Source organism: Dipodomys spectabilis, unplaced genomic scaffold (assembly GCF_019054845.1).
Source record: "Dipodomys spectabilis isolate Male_0828 unplaced genomic scaffold, ASM1905484v1 ptg000039l, whole genome shotgun sequence".
Lineage (NCBI taxonomy): Eukaryota > Metazoa > Chordata > Mammalia > Rodentia > Heteromyidae > Dipodomys > Dipodomys spectabilis.
The window spans coordinates 11,108,000-11,126,482 of NW_024870716.1; the positions used below are offsets into that span (position 1 = coordinate 11,108,000).

The 18,483-nt window shown below is 43.6% G+C and overlaps 1 protein-coding gene across 1 annotated transcript in view; it reads left to right on the forward strand.

Moving 5' to 3' along the window:
• Positions 1–18,483, forward strand: part of Pkp2 (plakophilin 2) — a 61,035-nt gene that overhangs the window by 16,412 nt on the left and 26,140 nt on the right. Inside the window, exons 2-5 of the mRNA XM_042677732.1 lie at positions 3,564–3,676; positions 5,301–5,977; positions 12,451–12,586; positions 15,420–15,627. Of these exons, the coding sequence (XP_042533666.1) occupies positions 3,564–3,676; positions 5,301–5,977; positions 12,451–12,586; positions 15,420–15,627 (1,134 nt within the window). The remainder of the gene's footprint in view (positions 1–3,563; positions 3,677–5,300; positions 5,978–12,450; positions 12,587–15,419; positions 15,628–18,483) is intronic.

Genomic DNA, 18,483 nt, shown 5'->3' on the forward strand with positions numbered 1-18,483 from the left:
ATTTTTGTTGTTGTTGTTGTTATTGTCCACATTTTGAAATGGATACCACTGAATTGCTTTTTCATTGTAGTTATTTCAGTCTTGGAGCTTGAACTTGGGGCCTGGGTAATGTTCTTGAGCTTTTTGCTCAAGTCTAACACTGTACCACTTTGAGCCACAGTGCCACTTCCGTTTTCTGGTGGTTAACTGGAGATAAGCATCTCCCAGACTTTCTGGACTTTCCAGCTGGCTTCAGACTACAGTTCTGAGTTCTTGAGTTCTCAGTCTCTTGAATACCTGAGATTGTAGTCATGAGTCACAGACACCTGGCTTCAGGCTTCATTGTTATTTTGTTTGAGACAGAGCTCAGCTATTTGGCCCAGATTAGCCCCAAACTTGGCCACTCTCCTGATTCTGCTCCAAATGTCAGGATTATAAGCATTTACTACCATGCCTGCTCCAGATTATTATTTATACTGTTGCAATTATTATTACTATTATTACTATCACAGGTATTAGGGCTTGAACTCATGGCCTCAAAGTTGCTTTGCTGAGTCATGCTTCCAGTCCTATTTTTGCTAGTTAATTGAAGATGGAATCTATTGGACTTTTCTTTGGGGGCTGGCTTTAAACCACTATTCTCTGGATCTTAGCTTCCTGAGTAGCTAGGATTATACAAATGAACCACTATTAGTGAAATCTTTTTTTTTTTTTTTTTAATGGGTCTTGGGGCTTTAACTCTGGGTCTGGGTGCTGTCCCTGAGTTCTTCAGCTCAATGCAAGTGCTCTACCACTTAAGCCACAGCGCCACTTCCAGTTTTCTGGTTGTTTATTGGAGATAAGACTCTCACATATTTTCCTACCCTGGCTGGCTTTGAACCATGATCCTCAGATCTCAGCCTCCAGAGTAGCTAGGATTATAGGCATGAGCCACCAGCGCCCAGCTTCTAAATTTCTTCTTTAAACGACAAGAAAATTTGTTTTCATATATACCAGAAATATATATATGTTTATATGTAATATATTATATACTATATATTATTATGTATAATCTATAATATATTTTATTATATATTTTTAATTATATATATATATATATATATATATATATATATTTGCCAGTCCTGGGGCTTGAACTCAGGGCCTGGGCACTGTCCTTGAGCTTCTTTTGCTCAAGGCTAGCACTCTACCACTTGAGCCACAACATCACTTACAGCTTTTTCTGTGTATGTGGTACTGAGGAATATAACCCAGGGCTTCATGCATGCTTGGCAATCAATTTACTACTACACCACATTCCCAGCCCCATGGAATTAGTAATTCTTTACCTGTCCCCACAACAGCCTCTGAGTTTGAAGCTTCTTTTCTCTTATGAATTGGGCAAAGTTGAAGCTGTGTTCCTCACCCCTTCCCCAGGCCTTAGGGATTGGAGCCTTTATTGTTCCCAGCGTCTGTGTGGTGGCCCCCTTTCCAGGTCCAGCAGCAGCCTTGGGGACCTGCCTCCCTGGAACCTGTGGTGTGGACTTGGAAATGCAGAAGGGAAAACTGGGTGCAGAGTTGAGGGCAAGAGTTACAGTCAGCCCAGGCAGGAGCCCTACCGTTGAGAATTGTGTCCTTAAAACTGCTCTTAGTTTGCAGAGATTCTTTAATGTCACTGAGGTCCAGATGCAAGGCATCCAGGTCAGAGGTTAAAAGTTAAGGAGCTACCTGACCTTTCCCTGTCTTCTCTCAACTTCCCTGGGTTACAGTGTGACAGTGACTGGCTGTCAGCTGCCTCCCCTCAGGATCCCTGGAGGCCTGAGAGCTGTTTATCAGCCCTATCTGCCCCTAGGAAATCAGAGGAGAGTAGGCCAGACCTAATAGGTAATTAGGGCTAGAGGTGAATGTCTTAGGTCTCTGGCAACCAGAAACAGCATTCCTCTCCCTCACAATAACTTGGGAATGTCTGTCTAGTCTCTTTAGTGCTTATGGAGATAAGTGTCTCATGGAGTTTCCTGCCCAGGCTGGATTCCAACAACGATCCTCAAATCTCAGCCTCCTTAGTAGCTAGAATTACAGAAGTCAGACACCAGACACCAGCACCCAGCCTGAATTTTGTTTTAAACAATTGTTGGGAAAGTGTGTTGGTATGTGCTTCCTGTCTTGTTTTAGTGTCAGGGTTGGTTTTTCCTTTTCTTTTCTTTTCTTTTCGTCTGGGGTTTGAAGTAAGGGTACGGGTGCTGTGTTGTCCCTGAGGCTTTTTCACTCAAGGCTAGCAATCTACCACTTAAGCCTCAGTTCCACTTCGGCTTTTTGATGGCTAGTTGGAGATGAGTCTCAGACTTTCCTGCCCAGGCTGGCTGTGAACCAGGATCCTCAGATCACAGACTCCTGAGTAGCTAGGATTACAGGCAGGGCCACAAATGCCCAGCTTTCCACTTCAGATTTTTTTGCTGGACACACACACACACACACACACACACACACACACGCACGTGCACATATATATCAGGGATTTTCATGACTAGGCTGGTTTCAAAACACAATTCTCAGAACTCAGCCTTCTGCATACCTAAGATTACAGGCATGAGCCACTAGTATTGTGGCATCTTTTCTTTGAGCACACTGACCACTGATCTCATTGTTTACCTGGCTCTCTTATCCAGTAGTGTTGAGTCACCATTACGTTTATTGCCTACACATTCTTATTTCAAAAGTTCCTGAATTCCTGCCTTGAGAACAGAATTCTGTGCCTTAATGAAAGAACAAACCAGGCTCCTGTAGTGCTGCCATCCCAGGCAGGAAAGTTCATGAGACTCTTATCCAGTTAGCCTCTAGAAAACCAGTAGTGGTGTTATGTTAAGTGGTAGAGTACTAGTGTTAAGCAAAAGAGGTCAGGGACCGAACCCAGGCTCTGAGTTCAAGCCCCAGGACTGACTAAAAAAAAAGTAGAGCAGACAGACTATTTAACCAGTGAGCAAGTCTCAGACATCTGTATTGTTCATGGTTAGTTTTAGGTTTTTAGAAATTTCTCTTTTTTTTCTTTTTTCACCAGGCTCTCACTATGTAGCCTAGGCTAGCCTTGAACTATATATACTCCTAAATCTCCCAAGTCTTGGTCATGGTCATGTACTACCTGATGTGTCTGCCTTCTTGTTTTTTAAATTCACCTTGTCCTTTGAAATACTGGCAGAGAATGTTTTGTTTGTTGATGACAGTACTGTAATTTGAACTCACACCCTACTACTCACTATCCCTTAGCTTTTTCCTTCAGTGCTAGTGCTCTACCACTTGAGCCACTTCTCTACTTCCTACTTTGGGCTGGTTAATTGGAAATAAGCGTCTCACTGATTTGTCTACACTGGGCTTACTTTGAAATGCAGTTCAGATCTCAGCCTCCTGAGTAGCTAGGATTACAGAGCAGCATACAGCCAAATGTTTTGATGATTCTTGATCATCAAAACCAATGGTTATCAACAATATATATTTGTATTCGTAATTGACCTTGGGTGCTTAAATTTAAAAGTTTTATATAGAGGTGTTATGTAGTCTGTAATCTTGGTTGGTTCATTCATATTCTGATTTTAATGTTTGCTTAATTATAGGCAACCTCCACCGAACCAGCAGCGTTCCGGAATATGTTTACAACCTGCACTTGGTAGAAAATGATTTTTCTAGTGGGCGTTCCCTTGTACCTAAAGCTAACGACATGCTGAAGGTGAGGTACCAGAGAATAAACCCCCCTCATCAGACAGCCAGAAAAACATTTCACACTTCCTTTTTTGGCAGGGGGGGGGGAAGGGGAGTGGGGGAGATTATTACTTTTCATTTCATTTCCTGAAGGAATTTTGAGAACATTGGTTTTGTGTGGACACTGTAGAAAACTGGGAGCCAGGCACTGGCAATTCATACCTACAATCCTAGCAACTCTAGAGGCTGAGACCTGAGGATTGAGGTTCAAAAGCTAGCCTAGGCAGACAAATCTAAGAGACTCTTATCTCCAGTTACCCAGCAAGAATTCAGAAGTAGAGGTGTGGAAAAACCTTGAGTAGAAAAAAAGTCAGGTGAAACATGAGGCCCTAAGTTTAAGCCCCAGTCCTGACAAAAAGAAAGGAAAAAGAAAACAGCATGAAATCCTAGAGTATAAATAAATAGGACTCAAGCCAACTAAAACTTGTTTTGAACAAAAGACTTCAGCTAGGTAAGGTGGTTCATGTCTTTAATTCCAACTAATTGGGAGGCAAGGAACAGGAAGATCTTACTTCTATGCCAGGAGCCCAGGGAGTTTGAGAGACACCATCATAACCAAAGAAAACCTGGACATGGTACCATGCCTGTCAGTGCCAACTATATAGGTACAAAAATAGAAAGATCTGGGCTAGGAATGTAGCTTATTGGTGTAATGCTTGCCTAGCATGCATGAAGCCCTGGGTTCAACTCCTCAGTACCACATAAACAGAAAAACTGGGAAGTGGCGCTGTGGCTCAAGTGGTAGAGTTCTAGCCTTGAGCAAAAGAAGCTCAGGGACCATGCCCAGGCCCAGAGTTCAAGGCCCTAGACTAGCAAAACAAAAAACAAAAAAAAAAACAATAGGAGGATCCCAGTCCAGGCCAGCCTAGGCATAAATGCAGAGACCCGAGTGGAAAAATAAGGAAAACAAGCTGAGTGCTAATGGCTCACACTTGTAATCCTAGCTTACTCAGAAGACTCAGATCTGAGAATCTCAGGTTCAAAGCCAGCTTGGGCAGACAAAGCCAGTGTCTTATCTCCACCTATATGGCAAAAATCTGGAAGTGGAGGAATGGCTCAAGTAGTGGAACTTGAATTAAAAAAAGCCAAGCAAGAGTGTAATGCTTTAAAATCAATCCCAGTACAGTAATAACAAACACAATAGTCATAAAAGCAGCCGAGCTCAATGTCTCACACCTGTAAATGTGAGACTGAGAGAAATCTGAGTGTGGAGATTCAAAGCTACCTGGGCAGAAAAGCCTATGAGACTCTGTCTACAATTAAGACTCAAAAAGGCAGAAGTGGAGTGTGGTTCAAATGGTAGAATTCTAGCCTTTAGGCAAAAAGCTCAGGGACAGCCCTTAGGCCCAGAATTTAAGCCCCAGAACCAGCACACATGTGCGCACACACATATATACACATAATAACAATAACAACAACAACAACAACAATAATAATAGAAAGCAAATAGTAGTAGACTCATGGGGTAGGTGGTAGAACCCCTTCCTGGCAAGTGCAAAAAGCCTGAGTTCAAACCCCTGTGCTTGACAAATGGTCTTTCCAAAAACAGACTCAGACTTGTGCATCATTTCCATTATCTTCCTGTCTTTCAGTCTGGCACGATGGCCACTTATGGAGGAGGTGGCTGGGGGCGAGGCACAGCCCAGTACAGCTCGCAGAGGTCAGTGGAGGACCGGTCCCTGAGGCAGCCTCTGCGGAGGCTGGAGGTGTCCCCTGACAGCAGCCCCGAGCGCCATCCTTATGCACACAGTGAGATCCAGTTCAGCCGAGGTCGGGCACCAGTGCTTCGCCACCAGGACAGCAGGCGTTCTACGCTGCTAACACCCCGCTATGCACGCTCTGATATCGTGGGGTTCAGCCAGTCAGGGGGCACCAGCCGACAACGCCACTACCACTATGAAACGTACCACAGGCAGCCCTACTACGGCTCGGTCAGCGATGCTGTCTTCGATGGCGTTCCTGTGCACAGGCCTGGCACTAGCCACAGCATGGGTAACCTCTTGGAGAAAGAAAACTACCTGAGCGCAGTGCCCATGGTTGGGCAGGGCAGGCCATTGGGGTCCCTGCAGCCTGGCACGCAAACCAGGGCTGCCAGATCCTCCTGGCATCAGAGCTCCTTCCATAGCAGCCGCACCCTGAGAGAGGCTGGGCCCAGCCTGGCCGGGGACCTGGAGTCCAGGTTGGTGCCCTTGACCGTGGGCCAGGTAGCAGCTGCGGGCAGCGGGAGCATGCACGTGGAGAGGAGCACTGTCAGTGACTCCCAGCTCGGGTGAGTGAGCCTCCCCACATCCCCCCCTCGAATCTGCCACTCCTTGGTTTGGTGAATGCCAGCACATTCTGTCCTGGCAGCAGTGACAGCCAAGCTGGCTGCTGATGCTTGAAGGGACAGCACTTCTCGTGATAAGAGGTTGACAGAAGTGACCAAAGGCAGCTGCTCAGCTGACAGATCAGCCCGTTTACCTCAGAGACAGGGGCCAGGCTACCTGCACACATGGCAGCTTGGTGGGGAATGTGACATTTAGCCATCTGTTGTGGGTTAGATGTGAGCCAGAGGGATCACTCTCCCATTTGTGAAAACCTGCTCTCAACAAGAGCACATTGCTCACTACACTGAGAAGTAGAGAAGACATATGCATATTTTTTTGTGTATGTGCTGGTCCTGAGGCTGGAACTTAGGACCTGTGTACTGTCCGTAAAGCTTCTTTAGTTCAAGGCTAGTGCTCTACCACTTGAGCTATGGCTCTATTTCTGGCTTTTTGTAGTTTGTTGGAGATGAGTCTCATGGAGTTTAGCTTGGGCTGCCTTGGAATGGAGACCTTCAGATCTCAGCCTCCTGAGTAGCAAGGATGATAGGCATAAGCCTATCATGGCATATACATTGTTTAAATTACTTCGAGAAATAAAATCCAGAATGCTCACTCCCGGTTCTTATGCTGATACTGGGGCTTGAACTCAGGGCCTAGCTGCTATCTCTGAGTTTTTTCCACTCAAGGTTAGTGCTCTACTTGAGTCACAGCTCCACTTCTGGCGTTAGATAAGAGTTTCATGGACTTTTCTACCCAGTGTGGCTTCAAAAGTAGATCATTTCAACCTTTTAAGTAGCTAGGATTATAGAAATGATCTACTGGTGTCTGGCAGGGTAAATTTTATTATAATGCTTCAGCATATTTCAAAGAAGCAGAGGAATGCTTGATGTCAAGAAATCTAAAATGGTAAAGATCTGAAGGCCTGGCTCAGTGGTAGATCACCTAATTAACAAACTTAATGTCCTGATTTCAAACACCAGCACAACAAAATTTACTGTAAGGAATCTCATTTGGCAATCCCCCAAATTCTAGAGACTAGATATCACAGATAGGAAATCTCCTCTGATTTCTGAAGAGAAAAATCTTTCTTCCTATAGAAAGAAAGAGAGTAAAGATATGGGACAGAAGTGTGTATGGCAAAATAAAGGAGAAAAGAAATAGCTCCGGCTGGTACAGAGAAACAGAAAAAACCTTCCACAAGTGAAGGTATCCAAAAGAGCCATGAAGGAGGGGTACAAATTGGATAGATGCTCAAGCTTGTTTAAAAAAATAAAGAGGAGCCGGGCGCTGGTGGCTCACGCCTGTAATCCTAGCTACTCAGGAGGCTGAGATCTGAGGATCATGGTTCAAAGCCAGCCCGGGCAGGAGAGACCGTGAGACTCCTATCTCCAATAAACCACCAGAAAACTGGAAGTGGCGCTGTAGCTCAAGTGGTAGAGCGCTCGCCTTGAGCTGAAGAGCTGAAGGACAGCGCCCAGGCCCAGAGTTCAAGCCCCACGACCAACAAAAAAAAAAAAAAAAAAAAAAAAAAAATAAAGAGGATGGCAGTTTTTAGAGAAAGATTAAAAGCCTGGTGTGGCTGTGTTCCGGTGGCTTACCCTGTCATCCTAGCTACTCAGGAAGCTAAGATCTGAGGATCCATTTGAAGCCAGCCCAGGGAGAAAAGTCTTGAGAGAGACTTTTATCTCCAGATAACCAGCAAAAGGTTGAAAGTGGAAGTGTGTCTCAAGTGGTAGAGTACCAGCTTTGAAAAAAGCTAAGAAAGAGCGTGAGACCCTGAGTTCAAGCCCCAGTACTGGCACAAGGATATTCTGAGGTTGTGAATGATGCTTCATTAGTTAAAATGTCCAAAGTGCTTGTCTGCAAAAGACTTCATGTTGCTATTGAGATTGAGGACTTTTAGGTTCTGATTTCTTCGAAAACTCAACCAAGTGCATGTATGTAAAGTATTTCCATCTCTTTTAAAAAGCATATGAGCTTGGCACCAATAGATCATGCCTGTAATTAATACTGGCTACTCAAATGGCTGAGAGCTCATGATCACAGTTCGAAGATAGTCTGGACAGGAAAATCCATGAGACTCTTTATCTTTAGTTAACTTCCAGAAAACCTGAAGTGGTGCTGTGGCTCAAACTGGTACAGTGCTAGCCTTGAGAGAAAAAGCTCAGAGACCGAGCCCGAGCCCTGAGTTCAAGTCCCATGTCTCCCCTCCATCATATACACACACACAAAATGTATCCAATTTATATAGTAGCTAACACCTCTTATCTACTCAGGAGGCTGAGATCTGGAGTATCACAGTTCAAAGCCAGCCAAGCCAGAAGACTCTTGAGACTTCCATTTCCAATTTTCCAGTAAAAAGTAGGAAGTGTGGCTCAAGCAAGGATAGCAAGCAGGAGGCTTAGAGTTCAAGCCTCAATACTAGAGAAAAAAAAGACTTAGATTCTAGTTTAATATGATAGCCTCCTTTGTTTTAAGCAAGGATTTATTTTCGTATAATAAGGTTAAAGTAGAGAGAAAGAGAAAGGTTTTCTGCCCCCATGCAGGAAATGGGAGTTAAAAGACTCAAAATGGTTGTTCTTATCTGTAGCTACTACACTTTTTAAGCTAGGGAAATACTCAAGGTCTTATCAGTTTGATAACTTCTAATCCTTTGGCAATGGTTTGCCGAGGTAAGACGGGTGTACCCTACCCAAAACATAAATAATATTTAAGACTTCCTTTCGCCAAACATGCCTTTCATTCTCTCTCTCCCTCTCTCCCTCTCTGTCTGTCTGTCTGTCTGTCTCTGTGTGTGTGTGTGTGTGTGTGTGTGTGTGTGTGTGTGTGTGTGTGCGCGCGCGCATGTGTGTGTGTTGCTCCTGAAGCTTGAACTCAAGGCCTAAGTATTATCCCTGAGCTTGAGTCACAGCTCCACTTTGGGTTTTTTGTTTTGTTTTTGTCAGTAATTGGGCTTGACGTCAGGGCCTGGGTGCTGTCCCAGAGCTCCTTTTGCTCAAAGCTAGCACTCTAGCACTTTGAGCCACAGCTCTGCGATTTTCTGGTAGTTAATTGGAGATAAGAATCTCACAGACTTTCCTGGTAGGGTTGGCTTTGAACTGTGATCCTCAGATCTCGGCTTCCTGAGTAGCTAGGAGAAGTTAGTCCAAGCAGAAAAATCTGAAACTCTTATCTCTACTAAACTACCAAAAGAGCTGAAAGTGGAGCTGTGGCACAAGTGGAGCTGTGGCTCAAGTGGTAGAATGCTTGCCTTCAGCAAAATGAAGCTCAGAGGGGCTGGGAAGGTGGCTCAATGGAAGAGTGCTTGCCTTGCATGCATGAGGCTCCGGGTTCAATTCCTCAGCACCACATAAGCAGAAAAAGCCAAAGTCATGCTGTGGCTCAAGTGGTAGCGTACTAGCCATGAGCAAAATAGTCTAGGGACATTGCCTAGGCCCTGAGTTTAAGCCTCAGGACCAGCACACACATACACACACACACACACACACACGTCTTCCCTTTTGATATTTTGTAAAATTAATAATATAATTTCCCTGTTTCTTCACCTATATGTTCTGCCTCATTTCTTTCCAAATGTCTTTGGTCCCCTTTAAAGGGTTACAGAAGGATAATATCTGTCTTCTTCATGATGAACTTGTGATACTGACCCTACCTAGAAAAAGAAACCAAATAATCTTTTCCATATCTGAGGTAGGAGGTGATATAGGAAATTTAGTTGGGCGGATATTTGGTTAGCTATGATAATAATTATTTCATCTTTGTGGTTTCATTCGCCCTGCTTACCAGGTAGCTAGCTTCCTTGTAAGATTCAAATGCTGGCTTAGGCTCGCCAGTGTCTGCCACCAGAGAATGAATAAGGGCTTTCCTTGCAATTCACTCTTGTAAAGCATTTCAAGTTGTCTCACAGAAAGGAAGGTCTCATGAGGTAAAAGTTTTAGCAAGGATTTCTTTTAGTATAATAAGATTAATTAAGATTAAATACAAAAAATGAAATATTTCCTACTCTATGCAAGAAATAGAAGTTAAAGACTTATAGCTTACTCTGTGTGTGTGTGTGTGTCTGTGTGTGTCTGTGTGTGTCTGTGTCTGTGCATGCCCATGCTAGTCCTGGAGCTTGAAATCAGGGACTGGGTTCTGTCTCTTAGCATTTTTGTTTAAGGCTTGCACTCTGTCACTTGAGCCACAGCTTTTAGGTGGTTAATTAGAGATAAGAGTCTTGAAAGGAGAGAGAGAGACAGAGACAGAGAGACTGAGACAGAGACCTATACTTGCACTTAATTTTAATTCTTCCCTTTCTAAATGTGTCTGTCATAGAAGCAGGACTTGCAGGACTTATTTTAACAAAACAAGCCAGTTTTTTTTTTTTCTGGCTTTTGCTGTTTATATACATGTATTTTAAACTATATATTTCAAACTTGTTTTCAGGAGAAATTACAGATTCTTTTTTTTTTTTTTTTTTAATTTAATTTTATTTTATTTTATTTGAAAACATACTGTACAGAGGGGTTACAATTACATGGGCAGGAAAATGCATACATTTCTTACCAAGCATTGCAGCCTCCTCCTTTGTTTACCCTTCACCTCCCTTCCCAGCCTCCCCCCTCCCCCCCACCCAATCACACCCCCCCTCCCTCCCCCCCACCGACATTGTAAAGCTGGTTTTGACATGACATTTTGTACTTCTCATTGTTGCAACAGGTCCACCTGAATCCTTAAACGACTTGTTTGTCCCCGTCTCCTCCACATGTTATACTGACATCAAATATAGTGAAAGCGGGGGTTACACTGTGGGGGAGGGACATACAAAGCAACAAAGAAATAATCTTATAAATGCATTAGAAACACATGCATGAATGAAACAAAAACATTAAAATACATATTTGAGGGTTCGTTTTCCTAACATCACATTCTCTGACTTTTTCCGCTTGACTCATACCTATACTAGATAAGAAATTACAGATTCTAAAGTGAGAAAAATCTCAACACTTTTAAAGGTTTTTTTTTTATCTTATTTTTTTATTTTTTACTCTTTGGTGGTGCCAATCCTGGGGCTTACACTCAGAGCCCCAGCCCTCTATGCCACCAGATCCACAACTTTACTCCTGGCCTTTTTTTGGTTTTCTTTTCTTTCTTTCTTTCTTTCTTTCTTTCTTTCTTTCTTTCTTTCTTTCTTTCTTTCTTTCTTTCTTCCTTCCTTCCTTCCTTTCTCTCTCTCTCTCTTTCTCTCTCTCTCTCTCTCTCTTTCTTTCTTTCTTTCTTTCTTCTTTCTTTGTCAGTCATAGGGCCTGAACTCTGGGCCTGGGCACTGTCCATCAGCTCTTCAGCTCAAAGCTAGCGCTCTACCACTTGGGCCACAGCACCATTTCCAGCTTTTTCTGCTTATGTGGTGCTGAGAAATCAAACCCAGGTCCTCATTCATGCAAGGCAAGCGCTCTACCACTGAGTCACCTTCCCAGCCCCATCTTTTTTCTTTTTAAAATTAATTTTATTTATTTATTTATTTATTTTTGTTGGTCGTGAGGCTTGAACTCTGGGCCTGGGTACTGTCCCTCAGCTCTTCAGCTCAAGGCGAGCGCTCTACCACTTGAGCTACAGCGCCACTTCCGGTTTTCTGGTGGTTTATTGGAGATAGGAGTCTCACGGTCTCTCCTGCCCGGGCTGGCTTTGAACTGCGATCCTCAGATCTCAGCCTCCTGAGTAGCTAGGATTACAGGCGTGAGCCACCAGCGCCCGGCTTTATTTTTTATTTATGTAGTATGAAGGAATCAAATGCAGGGCCTCATGCATGCTAGGCAAGCATTCTACCACTAAGCCACATTCCTAGCCTCTTTTTTCTTTTTTTGGTGATTAATAAGAACGTCACAGACTTTCTTGCCCGGGCTAGCTTCAAACTGTGATGCTTAAATCTGAGTCTCTTAAGTAGTTAGGATTACAAGTGTGAGTCACCAATGCCTGGTTAAAAGATTTTAAATTTGCGTTTATTAGTTGTACAAAAGGGGGAATCACATGACACTTCCATACATGCATACATGCATACAGTGTACCCCTGAACTTTTCCTTGGTGCTAATGCTGAGGTTTGAACTCAACATTATGTTCTTGCTTGGTTTTTGTGCTCAAGGCTGGCACTCTCTCACTTGAGCCATACCTCTGCATCCACCTTCTGGTGGTTAATTAGATTAGTATCTCCTGGATTTTCCAGCCTGGCTTAGAAAAGAGATCCTTGGAGCTCAGCCTCCTGAGTAGCTCGAATTATAGGCCTGAGCCATCAGTGCCCAGCTAAGTCCCCATAATATCTGATCGCTTTTTTCTTTGGCTGATGAAAAACCAAGGTGCAAATGTTCTACATGATTCTCAGTATTGCTGAGTCACTTCTGTAGGTTGGTAGGCCAGAGGGCCAGATTCAGAAGCCCACTGATCCTGTGACTGCCTATCTAGGAATGCTGACTTGGAGATGACACTGGAGCGGGCAGTGAGCATGCTCGATGCCGACCACACAACCCTGGCCAGGATTTCTGCAGCTGCAACCTTCATACAGCATGAATGCTTCCAGAAATCCGAAGCTCGGAAAAGGGTGCGTATCTCCTTTAGTCTAGTCACCACCCACCATGTTACATTGAAATGGCACCCCAAAACCAGTCATTTACTTACATTTTTCAAAATCTTCATTGCAATAGTTTTCATTTAAAAGGAGATAGCCTGGGTACTGGAGGATGTAACACCTGTCATCCCAGCTGAGTGGGAGGCTGGGAGCCAGAGGATCACTGTTCGATGCCAGCTTGGGTAGAAAAGTCCATGAGACTCCTAAATCCAACTAGCAAAAAGTAGGACTGTAGTCATGGGCCATGTAGTCTAAGAGCACTAGTACACAAGCACAGAGTCCCAAGTTCAAATCCCAATACTAAAAAATAATAATATAATGCATTTCAAAATAAAGTCATTATATAAGTATTTCCTGAAGTTCAGAAACTAAGAAAATAAGTCACTACACAAGCCTTGGCCTATCTTCTCATCCTCCCCCGAGGCAAGTGGTGAGAGTCTGTGTACTTCCCAATTTTTCCTGAGTTAGGGTCCTTTAGTTTTCTCTATTTGGGGGAATGGGGTGCTGTTAGGGGCCTGAACGGAGCACTTGGGTGCTATCCCTGAACCTTTTTTTCTCAAGGCTAGCACTCTACCATTTGAGCCACAGCTCCACATCTGACTTTTTGGTGGTTATTTAGAAATGAGTCTCATAGACTTACCAGCCCAGGCTGACTTTGAACCATGATACACAGATCTCAGCTTCCTTACTAGTTAGGATTACAGACCTGAGCCACTGGGGCTTGGCTTCTGTTTTTAAAATTGCATTTAAATATAACCATGTTTTATAATTTCTTTCATTAAACGATTACATTACTATGCTGCAGTCATTATTTGATGACTAGCTTTGTACATCTTTGATACTTCTACTAATGTTCCTATAGGACAGACCCCTAGAAATGGCACCCATAAGTCATTGTATATTTGTATATTTGTTTTAAAAAGTGATATATTTGGGGCAAGGAGGAAATCACAGTCCAAAAAGGTGTTCAGAGCCAGGAGACACTGGCCCTCTGTTATAATCTGAGCTATTCATATCTGAGAATTGTGGTCCAGAGTTAAGCCAAGTAGACAAAGGCAAGAGACTCTTATGTTCAACTAACCAGAAAAAGCTGGAAGTAGAACTGAATCTTCGATGGTAGAGCAAAAAAGCCAAGCAAATATGAGAGGCTCTGAGTTCAAACCCCATTACCAGCCCAGAAAGAAAATATGACCTAAAAATGAAAGATGACTTAATAATTAACATTTTATTCACACTATAAATGGATTTGCTTGCTAAAAAAAAAAAAAGAAATTAGCCAGGTGCTGGTGGCTCTTACCTGTAATCCTAGGAAAAGAAGAGAAAGGAAGGAAAGAAGCAAGAGGAACGAATGAAGGGAGGAAGAAGGGAAAGAAGTGGGTTTTTTTGGAGGGGTATGGGGCTAGTTCTGGGGTTTGAATTCTGAGCCTGGGTGTTGTCCCCAAACTTCTTTTTCTCAAGGCTAGGTCTCTACTATTTGAACAACAGTGCCACTTTTGGCTTTTTCTGTGATTATTTGGAGATAAGAGTCTCCTGGACTTTCCTGCCCAGGCTGGCTTTGAATGGCAATCTTCAGATCTCAGGCTCCTGAGTGGCTAGGGTTACTGGTGTGAGCTTCCAGTACCCAGCTAATGGTGATAGTTTGATAGTAACACTAGGAAGTGCCACGTGTTAAGAAACTAGTCTCCATGTGGCTGCTAACCTTATACAATTCCCATGAATGATGTGGGAATTGTATGAGTAAGAAAATGTCTAGCTGTCTGTTCATTCAAACTCTGTCTTAACACGTGGGTCTTCGGCAGCCATCAGCTTTCCTCCCCTTTGTTATCATGTATGGTTCCTCATTTTTATCATGATAGATAATGTAGTTACTATTTGTGTACGTGAGCCTGTCTCTACTGCAAATTAGTTTCTGATGGTTACCATATGTGCTTAGGTTCAAAATATTGGCACACGTGGCCACTTCCCTTCCTGAAAGGTTAGAGCAATTTACTGAGAGATTCAATCTCAGGGGAGGGAGAGGAGAGGAGAGGAGTGACACTTCACGAAGAAGGTGGCATTTGAGCTGCCTGGTGCAGGGCAAGGAGGGCTTTGCCTGAAGAGAGAGTGGAGAAACAAGCAGACCAGGAAGGCTGTGACCACAAGGCTCCTGTGCCACACACAGCCTTTGCTTCGTGTACCACCTGAAGTCCTCTTCACTCACTTATTAAAAAGTGAGCAGAGGAAAGCTGTCACCAAAGAGAAAGTTATAAACCAGGTGCCTATCGCTCATGCCAGTAATCCTAGCTATTCCAGAAGCTGAGATCTGAGGCTAAATCGTGGTTGGAAGCTATCCCAGGCTAGAAAATTCCTGGGTCTCTTCTCTCTAATTCACCACCAAACAAGCTAGAAATGGAGCTGTGGCTCAGGAAGGCTAAGGGACAGCTTCCCAGGCCTTGAGTTCAAGTCCCAGTACAGGCATAAAAAAAAATCACATAAATACTTAATAAAATAAAACTTGGCAGGGAAGGAATCAGCACAAAGAGAAAGTTATAAAGACAGGTGCCTGTAGCTCACAGCTGTAATCCCAGGTACTCAGGAGGCTGAGATCTGGAGATCATGACTCAAAGCCAGCCTGGGCAGGAAAGTCTGTGTGACTCTTTATCTCCAATTAACAACCAAAAAGCCAAAGTGAAGCATGCAGCTCAAGTGGTAGAGTGAAAAACCAAGTAAAAGTGCAAGACTCTGAGTTCAAGCCCCAGTACACACACACACACACACACACACACACACACACGTAAATCTTGGAAATGTGCATCTACTTGTGCAGGTCTACCAGCTCCGTGGCATACCCAAGCTGCTGCAGCTGCTGAAGGTTCAGAATGAAGATGTTCAGCGAGCCGTGTGTGGGGCCTTGAGGAACTTGGTGTTTGAGGACAATGACAACAAGGTGGAGGTGGCTGAACTCAACGGGGTTCCCCGGCTGCTGCAGGTGCTGAAGCAAACGGGAGACTTGGAGACCAAGAAGCAAATAACAGGTAGTACGCACTGACACAGAACCCCAGCAGATGGGTGAGGTTGTGTGTTTTCCTTACGTTTCCTGGAGCAGATGATTGATAGGCTCATTGGTATCCAAGAGATAATTTTAAGGAATGTTATTCCATGCTGGCCTACAGCCCTGCATCTACCATGTCTGAACTTTTTTTTCCTGAAGAGAAAAATATTCTGAAGTTTTTTGGTGATGGAGGTGATTTTGTGTGTGTGTGTGTGTGTGTGTGTGTGTGTGTGTGTGTGTGTGTGTGTGTGTGTGTGTATCCACACCTCCACTTCTAGCTTTTTGGTGGCTAATTGGAGATAACAGTTTCATAGGCTTGCCTGCTCTGGCTGGCTTTGAACCATGATTCTCAGATCTCAGCCTCCCATGCAGCTAGGATTGTAGGTGTGAGCCACTGGTGCCCAGCTGCTTGATGTTTTAAATTAGAAATTCTCTCTTCTTTGACTAAATGTCTTTAAAATAACTTCTTGACAAGATTTTCCACCTGAAAAGTCTATGAAATTCACTTCGGAACCAGCTTTGTAGTTTAAGAATGTGTAGGGTTCAGAGGCTCTGGTGGCTAGGACATCCAAATGCAAAACAACAAGCACCAAACCCAGCTGGGCTTTGGTGACTCAGGCCTACAATCTTAGCTACACTGGAGGATGAGATCTGGAAGATCATGGTTTGAAGTTAGCCCGTGCAGAAATGTCCAAGAGACTCTTATCTCCAATTAACCAGCAAAGGGCAGCAGACAAGAGTAAATAAGAGCTCACAAAAAGTGAACCTACTTGTTTGTATATATGAGTAAGTTCTGCATCATTGTATTCACTAGGTGAGAATGTAAACTCTGACCTTTCAGTGCCAGCTTAAGGGGCAAACTCTCCTCACCCCTATGAAAACTTTGATGATTAAAGACCCCTTCCACCCACTCACACCCCCAGATGGTTTTCCCTATTGAGAGAGTATGGTTGGTTCTATTACTTTAATTGACATGAGATCGGTGCACCTTCAACTTGTTAAATAGTGAGCATGTTCTGGCATGCCTTGGGGTACAAGAGACATATCGGGTAAGAGTGGAGCAGGGGCAGGGGCACTGAGGACTCACGCCTGTAATCCTAGCTGCTCAGGAAGCTGAGATCCTAGGATCAGGGATTGAAGCGATTGAAGCCACACTGGGCAGGGAAGTCTGTGAAACTCTTATCTCTAATTAACCAGCAAAAAGCCAGAAGTGCAGCTGTGGCTCAAGTGGCAGAATAACAGCCTTGAATAAAAAACCCCAAAGCAGCACTTAAGCTCTGAATTCAAGCCTTGGGCACACACACGCACACACACGCACACACACACACACACACACACACACACGAGTGGAGCCAGGGGACTTTGTGCCTTATGGCCCAAGGTAAGTTAGGAGTGGTAATCTGTGAGTTTTGATAATGCATATTTACCTCTTATCTGTTTTCATCTAATTGGGTTGTTAATTTAATACCATACATACCTTGCCATAAAATATTCATACATACACACACATATACTTTTTTTTTTCCAGTCCTGGGGCCTGAACTCAGAGCCTGAGCACTGTCCTGGAGCTTCTTTTGCTCAAAGCTAGCACTCTACCACTTGAGCCACAGTGGCACTTCTGGCTTTTTCTGTTTATGTGGACTAAGGAATCGAACCCAGGGCTTCATGAATGCTAGGCAAGCACTCTACCACTAAGCCATAATTTGTGTGTGTGTGTTGTCTTTTTTTATTGAAAAGGTGATGAACAAAGGCTTACACTTAGATAATGAAGGCAACAAGTACATTAGTTTTTCCCTTAGTCTTTCTTTAATCTCAGTACCACCAAAACAGAAAAAGCTGGAATTGGTTGTTGCTCAAATTATAAGAGTGCTAACCTTGAGCAAAAGAAGCTCAGGAACAGTTCCCAGGCCCAGACTTCAAGCCCTAGGACTGGCAAGAAAAAAAAAAAAGCCAATGTGTAGCAGTGGCTCAAGTGTTAGAGCTCTAGCATTGAGCAAAAGAAGCGTAGGGACAGTGCCCAGGCCCTGAGTTCAAGTCCCAGAACCAATACCAAAATAATAATTAATTAATTAAAAGAATAAAAATCCCCACCCAACATTGGTGGCTCAAGCTTATAATCCTGAGGATTATATTAGCTACTGTAGTAGCTAGGATTCTCAGGAGGCTGAAATCTGATGATCAAGGTTCAAAGCCACCCTGTGGACAAAAATCCAAGAGAATCTGAACTCCAATTAACCAACAAAAAGCTGGAAGTAAACGTGTGCTTCAAGTGGTATAGTGCCAGTCTTGAACAATAAAGCCAACAAGAGAGTGCAAGGCCCTGAGTTCAAGCCCAGGACTTGAAGTAGAGACATATGCACAAAAGAAAATTTACAGATTCTTGTAATCCATTCTAAGATGGATTTGGGATGCAGCCCAAGACTGTAATTGTAAAATGTACTTTTCCTTTGAATGCCTGTTTGGCCCTTTTCATAAGAGAGGAAATGCCCTGTCTTTATGTTTCACATTTTTTAAGCTTTGCCAGGCAGAGACTATTAATTTGTTTGCTTATTTAAGAACTTAGGAAGCTTTCTCTCCCAGCCCCCTCTCTTCACTCTGCCTTTCTTTTGTAGCTTAGTAACCCAAACTCAACTTCAGACCTGCCTTTGATTGGATTCAATTGCCTTCTGAGGTTTAATGCTCTCTCTCCCTTCCAAACCCTCTTAGGAGGGATGAGATCATTGTATTGCAAAACCCATGGTTCAAGGACCCTGCTCAGGACTCACCCCAGACACAGGAGAAGATTTTCTTCTGATGAGGGAAAGACTTTTGCAAGCCAGAAATCCACTCCTAACTGGAC